This window comes from Thalassophryne amazonica, chromosome 20, assembly GCF_902500255.1.
Source record: "Thalassophryne amazonica chromosome 20, fThaAma1.1, whole genome shotgun sequence".
In the NCBI taxonomy this organism is placed as follows: Eukaryota; Metazoa; Chordata; class Actinopteri; order Batrachoidiformes; family Batrachoididae; genus Thalassophryne; species Thalassophryne amazonica.
The window spans coordinates 47284178-47295656 of record NC_047122.1 but is presented as its reverse complement, the minus strand read 5'-3'; the positions used below and the strand labels follow the sequence as shown (position 1 = coordinate 47295656).

The window sequence follows — 11479 nt, the reverse complement described above, 5'->3', positions numbered from 1 at the left end:
GAGCTTGAGAATGATACATACAACATCATCTGGTTCATGGGTCAGCAGCTGATGCTTTGGTTCCAGAGGAAGGAGCTTTTGCCAGTGTTGGGGATAGTGATGGCAACTGTGTACTCTCATCAGATGATGAGGCAGGAGATCTCGGCTCTGATGAGGAGCACCTCGCTGATTCTGATTAAAATGTTCACACTGTGAAAGAGCTTTAATTTGATATGAGGTGACTGACTCTAGAGCACGTCTATTTCGATTGTTGTTTGTGAGGTCAACGAAAGAAAACTGAAGTTTAATTTTACATACTGGGTAATCCACCTAAACTAATAGCACCTGGCTGAATAATTTCAAAACACAAAATGTGTTGTTCATCAGCTAATATTGTGGAAATTGTTGATTAATCTGCTTGTTTTGTGAAGATCATTTACTCTCTGAATGTTAACTGAGGTACTGAAAGACTAGCTGATCATTTTAATGATAGCATTTTATGTTTAATTACAGTGTAATTCCTTCAATAAAACAATTTTGAATGATGATTTTCTTTTTCAGTAATTTGTCAATTGCTTTTTTTTTTTTGAGTGGCTCCCCCTTTCTTAAAGAAGCAAACCCACAAAAACTAAGTTCTTAATTTAGCAATTTTGATTTTGGTTATTCCAATCATTGCTTTAGCCAAAGTTTCATTGATGGGCACAAATTGCTAATTAACCCCTTAATTACTACTAATTCACAGACTTCTTAAGTGGTGTTTCCCACTGAAAATATTTTCTTAATTTTTGTTTTTGAAGTCAGTACACCAATACCTTTAAATAGAATGTCATATTTTATTTGGGAACAAATAACTAATTCTTAATTATATTAGGGGGACTTTAAGTGGAACCCCCTTCTTAAGTAAACAAACCCACAAAGATTAGATTCTTAAGTGAGCGATTTTGATTTTGTTCATTCTGATCTATGATTTAGCCAAAGTTTCATTGATTGTTGTGAAAGTGTCGTGACACGGACCCACAACAGGGGGCGTTAATGAACGGACAATGGATAAGCCAAAAAGTAACAATTTAATGTTGTGAATCGCACAACGAAGTACAGACAATAACAATATGGTGGAATGTCAATTATACACAAGGTGACGTGTGGGCAGGCTCGACGATAGAAGACGTCTGGCGAGAGAAGCGCCGGATCCCACACAGCTTCCACCACCAACGGATCTGAAGAACACCGGAGCCGCCAAGCCCTGCGCCCCAGGTGGCCACTGTCTTCAGCAGTCAGACCCGGTACTGCTGGCAGAGAACAGAAACAGTACTGATGAGTGTGAGTTCGCACACTCTGTAATCCCACAGTCAGTGTTTAGTTAGGAGGGAGAACCTCCACCTCCAATCACACACTCGTGCAGCTCCTGTTTAACCACTTATCTGGTTTGGGGTGTGAGGCAAAGCCGTCGCTGATCACACCAAACGCCAATCCCATAGATAAGGCAACACCACAGGAAAACGGCTGCAAAGAAGTTCAGATTGTTACTTTGTAAGTCAGCAGAGAAGTTACCTGATTGGTAGCTGATTTCTCGGCGGGGAGGTGGCGTTGCAGTCCGGCCTTTATGGTGGTGGTGGTGATGTGTAGTGGATGAGTGACAGCCGGTACGGATGATGAGTGACAGCTGTCACTCCCGGTCGCTCCGACGCCCTCTCGTGCTTGAAGCCCGCAGTTCAAGCAGGGCGCCATCTTGTGGTGGTGGGCCAGCAGTACCTCCTCTTCAGCGGCCCACACAACAATTGATGGGCCCAAATTGCTAATTAACCCATTAATTACTGCTAACTGGGGGACTTCTTAAGAGGCCTTTCCCTCTGAATAAGTTTTCTTAAGTTATATTTTTGGGATCAGTACACCAATACCTTTCAGTAGACAGTAATATTTTATTTGGGCACAAATTTCCCATTTATAACTATTTTGGGGATACTTTCAGTTGCTCCCCCTCCTTTATCCCACATTTGCAGAACTTAAGAATGCCGTTTCTAAAGACCCTAAGCAACACCACATGTAGTGCTCACCTCAGACCTTTTGGGCAAAAAATGCTAATGAAACCCCATTGGGCTCCTGGAGTATATGTGGACTCCCAGGAAATGAAAGTCCCTGATGCTTTCCACACAGTTCCCCAACTGATAATGAGCTGAATGTCTGTTTTGTTTCTCCTGAAGTCTATGATTAGCTCCTTGGTTTTGGATGTGTTCAGGAGCAGGTTAGTTTCTCTACACCACACTATCAGCTGTTCCACCTCAACCCGGTCGGCGGACTCATCTCCCCCAGGGATACAGCCTATGACTGTGGTGTCATCCCCATACTTTCAGTAGACAGGTGTGGATAGGGGTGCAGTCAGAGGTGTAGAGGGTGAAGAGCAATGGGCTCAGCACGGAGCCTTAAGGAGAACCAGTGGTGAGTGTGAGAGCTGTGCATATGTGGGGGCCAATCCTGACACTCTGTGAGCGATTTGACAGAATGTTCTTAATGCAGAGACATGTGGAATGAGGAAGACTGAGGTTCAGCCGTTTCCTCACGAGCTCATGAGGGAGGATGGTGTTGAATGCTGAACTAATCCACGAAGAGAAGACGGGCATAGTTACTCTGTTGCTGCAGGTGGGTCAGCGTTGTGTGGATGGCAGTGGTCTCGGCATCCTCTGTTGACCTGTTGACCTTGTAAGCAAATTGGTATGGGTCTGAAGTAGGGGTTATGAATGAATTCTAACCAGTTTTTCAAAACACTTCATCACCATCGTGTGAGTGCAACAGGCCGGTCGTCACTGAGGCTGCTGATGGGGGATTTGGGGACTATGATGGAGGTTTTCAGGCATCACGGGACAGCAGTCTGTGTCAGGGGCCGGGTGAAGATTTTGATGATGGTGGATGTTACTATGGTGACCAAACCATACACTTCCTTGTGACCAGTGATTTCCTCTGACTCAACCACACACCTGAACTACAGCAGGCTTTGGCAAGTGGCTTCTGTGACACATTATCCTGTGGTCAGTGTGTGTTTACTGCCATGGCGCAGCATGTCGTGGGTGAACCAGAGGTCTTGTGAGATTACACACCTTTGTGATGTTTGCAGTTGCATCATCTCATACCGGATGTCAAGGCACCTGCGGCTGCATAATTCTTACCAGCAGCCTCAATGAGGTGGTGCAGGTGTGAATCACTCTTCCTTGTCCCTTCTCCTTTTGGAGGCTCACCTCTGCAAAAAATAACTCCTTCACATGATTCAAGTTGTTCCACAAACATGAGACACATGGCAGTGGAGTTACATGGCAACAGGATGAAAACATCTGGCAGGGAGGAGGATTCATGTAGCTGGAAATTGTAAGAGCAGCTCATCCTTACATGGTTGAAACTCCAATAATAACAAACAAAAAAGTGACGGTGAGACATGAAAGTGACGGAGGAAGATGAATAAATACATGTGATTCCTTAAGGAATATCTTTTTGTCTGCTCACACCATTACGCCACACACATCCTTCAGCATGTGTCTGCAGTGTTCTCTCATCGTCTCACAGGGAAAAAAAACCTTGTCTCCTCCCTCAGTCTGTCTCCACCTTTTCATGTTTCCTCCAGGAGATAAACAGAGAAATGGTCCAGAGACACTGTTATCACCTGTAGAAGAGTAAAATAAAAAACCTTCACTCGAAACATCAACACTGCCATTGTAATATTATACATACACATGATAATGCATTTCAACAAGGGCCGGGGGTGACAGGAGAGTCTTTCTTCTGCATTCTAAGGCTATCTGGGAAACCATGTGCTAACTCTCTATTCATCGATTTTATTACACAATTTTTATTTTAAACACTGGAAATCTAATTCATAAATCAGTGTGTGTTTATGCAGATCAATGTGAACTCCAGGTTGAAATATGTTCCTATTACTAGCTTGGCCAGGGGGAAATCACCTTTGGTTGACCTGGTAGTGCAATTGGTCTCCAAGAATGCGAAGTCTGGTGTTGTAACCTTTCCGTGGTCACAAAGGTTTGTTGCTCGGTTACAAACTGGTGTTGTTGGCAAGATGTGACAATTGGAAAAATATTCACTGGCAAAGATTCTTAAAGTTTAAATCTACCTCTGACGTCAGGATGAGATGAAAAATGGTGTGGAGATATGTACCATGGTAGACTCCAGGATGAAGAAAGAAACCCAATGGAACCAAAAAGATATGTGAGTTGGTTCCATATGCAAGACATTTTTCATATTTTATCACACCTTTGGTCAGTGGCCCAAGGCGTCTGTGTGTGAGGTGGTGATGATGGGGTGCAACCATAGATTCATCAAGTTGTTGAAAACAGTCCTCAGACATGTTGGTCCATACTGACATGACAGCTTCAGCAAACGCCCATTCAACCAAACCCATCTACCCGTTCTCCTCTGTCCCCTGACATCAACAAGGCATTTTCGTCAAGCACAACTGCCGCTCACTGGATATCTTCTCTTTTCTGGACCATTCTCTGTAAACCCTTGAGATAGTTATGTATGAAAATACCAGTAGATCAGCAGTTTCTGAAACACCCAGACCAGCCTGTCTGGCACCAACAAGCACGTTCAAAGGCACTTAAATCCATTTTTTCCCCCCATTGTTATGCTCAGTTTGAACTTCAGCAAGTCGTCTTCACCACGTCTAGATGCCTAAATGCATTGAGTTACTGCTATGTGATTGGCTGATGAGCTGTTTGTGTTAGCAAGTAATTGAACAGGTGTACCTAATAAATACCTCACATTCACCCCTAAAAATCGGGGTGAATGTGAGGCATTATTGTAAAGCTCTTTGAGCATCTGATGCAGATGGAAACGCGCTATTTAAATGCAGTCCATTTAAAGTGGCGGTGCGTGTGTGCGTGCGTGCACGCGTACACGTGCACGGATTGAAAAAGTGGCAGGCACTTCATCCCCCCATAAATGGGATACATCTAACTCATGTAGAGGTTTAGAGAGGTGGGGTGGGAGTGAAAGTGTCATCCTGTGTTGGCACCGTGGTGTGAGCCTGAGGGCCCTTCGAACATAATTTGGACTCTTCTGACATAGTTTGTGACACAGATCATCAAAGATGAGTTAAGTGCCAAAATGTTGTTAAACCAACATTTTTGTAATTCAGGTACGGCTTTGGTGATCTTGCTGAAGAATACTACATTACTAACGTTTTAGGTTAACTAGGGCATCATAATGTGACTTTGAACACCCCCCCCCCCCACCCCCTTTAAGGGCGCAGTCTGATAGATAATCTGTCTCCTTTTATGCTCCATCCTCGCGATTTGGAGCCGAGACGTTTTCACTCACGGACGCACGTGAATTTTCACACCGGTGCTCCATGTGCTTGCGCGGGCGACTATTTGGGGAGTTAAACTGCGCCTCGGTGTTTCCGTCACTTGTCCAAAAGCTTTCCTTCTCTCTACTCAGTCCAACACGCTGACAGAGAAACTGCAGGATTTTGCTCTCCGCCGCCACAGTACTAAGTTTGTGAAAAGTTTTTTTTAGCCTGCACCAAGTGCACCACAATGCTGGACGCCAGGATCCGAACTGTTCTGCTCTTTGGATGCGCGGTTTTCCTTATTGTGACCTCTGCTGTCAACGCAAACGGTAAGTTCTATATTTAAGATATTTTAGGAGAGAATTGTCACGCAGTTTGAACACAGCATTTACTACACACAGTTATAACATTTTGTTGGACGATTACATTTATGTCTGAGTTTTTAACAGATATAAGCCATGCGCAATGCGCACCGGTGAGTGCGCGCAGTGGCACCTGAATTGGCACCTCGTGCGTAAAGAGATCGCCGTTAGAGCGGTTTGATCACATGGAACCTCTCTAAAATCAGTGTTTTCTTCACGCACTGAGAAATGATAATGTTATACAGCAAATTAATCTGTTCACAAAAAGAGTTGGCGTCTGGTTATAGTTCACTTTACGCGCAGATATTTTCTGTATAACGTTTTGATGTAGAAGTTTCCTTGTGGACATTTCTGTTTATCCGCACCCCAAAAATAAAATAAAATAAATCTATTAATAGTATATAAATTATTTACTCTTCATAGATGGCAAAATTTTGTTGGTAAAAAAATGGGCAGGGTTTACAGTGTTTTTATGTGCTTATGTCTGAGAGATAATAAATAGTGCATTTATTATGGGAAATGTTTCATATACATATTAGCAATATGTAGTTGTTACTATTATTATGTTGTTGTTGCTGCATGTCTGTAAAATTGTCAGTAAGCTTTCCATCTGCATTCATCCAAACAAATGTAAGTTAAAATACACAAAATACATCTTTCTCAATATCTATTACTAATATACTCGTACTCCAATAAATGACTGATTTACAACACTTTTTTGTTGTTGTTTTTCAAGTCTTGAATACTCACAGTTTGGAGTCAGGATGCTCACTCTTTTTTTGGGGGGGGGGGGGGGTCTCACTCCCAAATTTGGCATGCTTAAGGAATATTTACAATTTAAAATATTATTACAAGGTTTGACCATCCCTCTCTCTATTGTTGGTCACATTTCAGTTTTGCCATAGACTGATTCTGAGAGGCTTTGTGAATATTTGTCAAAACCAGGTTATCAGAGGGAATCTTGTCCTTTTATTTCTTGCACTCTGCAGGTCGAGTTTTTGTGGTTGACCTTAGGAACTCGTCTGGTCTGCAGGGTTACAAAGATGCGGAGCAGGGTTGTGCCTCACAACACGCCCGCTTGGCCTCAGCACAGGAACTCCACCATGCCGCGGTCGACTGCTTCTTCTCCTCCTGCACCCGTGGGTGGCTTTATGGGGGCACAATAGGGTAAGTGATTTGTGTGTGTATGTGTTTGCAAGCATGCAAGTTTGGGTGCCGGTGTGTGGACAAAACTCTGAGGATGTCAAAGGTCATTTTGTTGCATGTGTTTTGTGTGCATGGGGGTTGTGGTTGCAAAGGATGAAAGTGCAAACAAGAACAGGCTGTGTCATTTAAAGAGAAGAGTGGAAGATAGAAGACGTGTGTGACACATTTAAGTGATGAAAGAGAGGAAGAGAGAGAGAAAGACTCCTCTGTTCCTTCCTGGAGGAGAAGGAAATTCTGAGCCAGAGTGTCATGTCGACAACCGCCTCCATTTACGCCTCTCATCTCCTGGGTGACATGATGCACAGCTTTCAGCACCTGCTGTGAGAAAGAGACAGTCAGGTGGAGAGACAGTTGTTTGGGGCCTGTAGGAAGACAGTTCACACATTAATTACGGATTAAATGTATCAGCATAGGCAGAGCTAGTGGGGATGTCAGGGTTTACCCCCCCCACGCGCGCGCCCAGACAATGTAAACAATGATGAAAATGCTTGAACCATAAGAAACAAATGCACCAGACTGTAACTTTAGAGTTTCAAAACATTAAATAAAGCAATTGTTGGGAAAGTGTAGTGACACGGACCCACAACAGGGGGCGTAAATGAACGGACAATGAAAGAGTCGAATATGAACACTGTCATGAATGAATGAGCACAACCACAATACAGAGGACTACAGAATTTTGCAAACAGTCAATCCACAAAGATGACGTGTGGGCAGGCTCGAGGATAGAAGACGTCTGTCCTGAGAAGAACCGGAATCACACGATTTCCTCCGCCACCGAACCTGGAGAATACTGGAGCCGCCAAGTCCCGAGTCCCCAGGTGGCCACCGTCTCCGAGTGTCGGATCTGGTACTGCTGGCGAGGAGCAGAAACAATAAGATGTGGGTGTGTGTACACCCAGTAACAACAATGGTGGAGATTCCACCTCCACCTCAAATCACACACTCGTGCAGCTCCTGTTTAACCACTTATCTGGTTGGGGTGTGAGGCGAAGCCATCGCTAATCACACCAAACGCCAATCCAGCAGATAAGGAAACACCACAGGAAAACGGCTGCAAAAAGAGCTCAGATTATTTGTCAGAGTTGACTACAGCTGAGAAGTTACCTTAACAGGTCGAAGATATCTCGGCAACGAGGTGGAGATGACGTCCGGGTTTTATGGAGTAGTATGATGAAGTGAAGATGGGTGACAGCTGTCATGAGATAATGAGTGACAGCTGTCACCCCCGGCTGTGTCCGTGGCGGCAGCGCCCTCTCGTGCCTGAAGCCTGCACTTCAGGCAGGGCGCCCTCTGGTAGTGGGCCAGCAGTACCTCCTCTTCTGGCGGCCCACACAACAGCAATTGCTGAACAAAGCAATTTACTGTTTTAAATGCTCAAAACAAATAAAGCTGCAGAGTCACCATTTTAAAATGCTTGAAACAGTAAGTTTGCTTGTTTCAGAAAATGTGCCATTGTTTCAAAATGCATTAAATGCTAAAGGAGAACACTTGTTATACAACAGATTTGCAGCTTTAGAATGTAGACTAAACAAAACAATTGTTTCAGAAAAATAATTCACTGTTTTAAAAAGCTTTAAAGGCGACATTAACCCTCTGGGACCAACACCATCGTATATGATGGCTGAGACCAAGCTTTACTAAATTATAAATAACTTTTTAATGATATGAGATAGAAACTTACTCTCTTTTTTTGCTGAAAAGTTAACTCCACTGACTTTCGAGCCACCGTCCACCATCTTTGTACTCCTCATAGAAGCTGTATGATGACGTGAGCAATGTGAGTGTCCAATCGGAATTGATTCACCATCACATGGTTTTCCAAATTCCAATTGTACGACAGATTCACCTCACGTGACACACCAAAGATTGTTTTTAGGAGTGATGTGTTACTAGTTTATTATAGTTTGCTGTGTGTTTTGAATAAATGTGTGTGGAAAATGATTTGACCCTTTACTTTTTCCTTTCTTATTTCTGATTGTAAACCTTTATTACACTTATAAAACACAACAATAGAATATATATTTTGAAAGTACAGGTAGGTTGCCCTAAAAAAGAGCCATAAAACTTAATTGTGGGATGCAGGGAGAGCTGTTAACAGCAATAATAAAACATTTATGCCAGGCGAGTGAACTGTCCAAAAAATGCCCTCGGACCCCAGAGGGTTAAATAATTGTTTCAGAAAATTGTTCAGTGTTTCAAAATGCTGAAAAATAATTTTTGGATTGCTGGTTGTCAGCACCCACCTGTGGTTCCAGAGTGCAGGTGTTAAAAGGTAGAGTTTAAAGTTGTGTCAAGGTAAGAACCTGAATTATTCCTAAGTCAGTATCTTGAACAAATGGAAGTTTGATAAATGGTGGTTCTTATGTAATGTCTTGGAAATTCTATCATCCAAAAAAGTAGCTGTCAGTGCAGAAATTGTGCTTGCAGCAACTTTAAAATGGTGTTTGATAGAGTTGGGACAACTAATGAAAATCATTAGTCATAATTAGGTACCATTAGTCGCAGACTAGTTGGCCAGTCTGTGACTACATTTGACATTGAATGAATTAAGCCATGTTCGAATCTTCATGGCGAAACTCAAATGTGACATTTATTTTAACAACTAAAGCACAAAATCACAAATACAAAACACAGCATTAGCATGAAGACCATACCTGCCTTCATTCTAATGGACCTGCCAAGGTTCACACACTTTCTTCATTGAGTGAAGGGAGCGGTGGCAGCTCCAGCAGGTCTATTTAAATGACCTTAATAAATGACTTTCGACTAGTCAACTAAAAAAAATAGTCTATTAGTCGAATCGTAGTTGACTATTATGACTATTATTATGACTAGTCGCCCCATGTCTGTTAGAAGGAGAGCTGACACTTGTGTTCTTTCTTGATACTCGCTGCTCCAGGGACGTCACCAACTTTCACACCTTCTTACCATGTTTCACAGTTTATGTGTGTCTAAATTTGTTTGTGTCTCATGGACAATGTTTTTGATTTGGTATTGACATTTCTTCATCTCATCTTGGTTCCTGCATGTTAATATAATTTGACTCATCTCAGATTTATTCAGAATTCACTCAACATTTCTGATAACTCAAGAAGAAGGTCCACTGAAAAAATTGGTTATACTTTAAAAATATATATGTAACTTGTTACATCCATCTTTATTGGCTTTTCTCAAAGTATATCTATGATATAGTTGAAATCTTCAATTATAAATATATTTTGAAGGAAATCAATACATTTATGTGCAACAAATTAGTGTTTTTTTAATGTTAGTCTAAGTTTTACAGTGTATTTAAGGTATATTACAGCACAATTATTAAGTCAGATGAGAACATTTAAAAAGACATTATAATTTTATAACTCCAGTGCAGTTGTGGAGGAGTGATTGATTGATCCACATCAGGATATAAGGACACTTGGTGGCAGAACGCTGAGGTGCGACATGAGAAGAATTGGGACAAATCAGAAAGTGAAGAAATGCATCTGTGGAGAAGGTTCGTAATAGGGTGCCATAACAAAATGTTTGGGGAAACCATCACATATGGAAGGACTTTTCAGGATGTACGAGGGTGGACCTGAGTTAAAAGTTATATTGAATCATGTATGTTCCAGATCCAGTATGTTTGATCAATAGTTCTTCTTTGAGCCCTTCTTCTTTTTAACCCAGCTGTGTGGATATTTGTAGTTGACATCCATTCCCACTCACCCAGTGCAGCTTTTTACAGATGACGTTGCGTTATACAGCATCATAAGGGAGAAAATAGAGAGGAAGCCAGAAAAATGAAAAATTAACCATATCATACTTTTAAATCAATTCTATCATAAAATAAAATTAACTCTATTAGTGTTGTTTTATTTGATTTATTCTGCCATGAGTGCATATGGTCCATTTCAAATAGTGTTAAATGAACTCTATCTCATGTTAAATTAACTGTAATCATAATATAAATGAATTCTATTAGGGTTGTTCAACATGATATATGTATTTTGCAATGAGTGCATATGGTCCCACTCCAAATGGTGTTAAATCAACTCTATCACAGTGTTAAATCAGCTCTCTCAGTATAAATGAACTCCATGAGAGTTGATTAATTTGATTTACTCTGCAGTGAGTGCAAATGGTCCGACTCCAAATAGTGTCATAAATCAACTCTTTCATAATATAAATGATATCTGTTAGAGTTGATTAACTTGGGTTGTGAGTACATATGGTCCCACTCTAAATAGTAATAAATGAACCCTCTCTGGTGTTAAATTAACTATCATATCGTACTCTCTTTCATGATATGAATGAGAGTTGATTAACTTGATTTACTCTGCAGTGAGTACATATGGTCCCACTCTAAATAGTGATAAATTAACCCTCTCTAGTGTTAAATTAACTATCATATCATACTCTTAAATCAACTCTTTCATAATCTGAATGGCATCTGTTAGAATTGATTTACTCTGCAGTGAGTACATATGGTCCCACTCCAAATAGTGTCAAATTAACCCGCTCTAGTGTTAAATTAACTGTTCATAATATAAGTGACATCTATTAGAGTTCATTTCAGTTGATTTATTCTGCAGTGTGTACATATGGATAAACTATATGTACACACGTATGGTTCCACTCCAAATAGTGTTAAATCAAC

At 41.4% G+C, this 11479-nt stretch overlaps 1 protein-coding gene across 1 annotated transcript in view; it reads left to right on the top strand.

Annotated features, from left to right (window-relative positions):
• The first annotated feature begins 5275 nt into the window (after positions 1 to 5275).
• Positions 5276 to 11479, top strand: part of susd5 (sushi domain containing 5) — a 29713-nt gene continuing 23509 nt past the window's right edge. The window contains exons 1-2 of the mRNA XM_034161348.1: positions 5276 to 5601; positions 6624 to 6801. Coding sequence (XP_034017239.1) covers positions 5520 to 5601; positions 6624 to 6801 — 260 coding nt within the window. The 5' untranslated portion in view covers positions 5276 to 5519. The remainder of the gene's footprint in view (positions 5602 to 6623; positions 6802 to 11479) is intronic.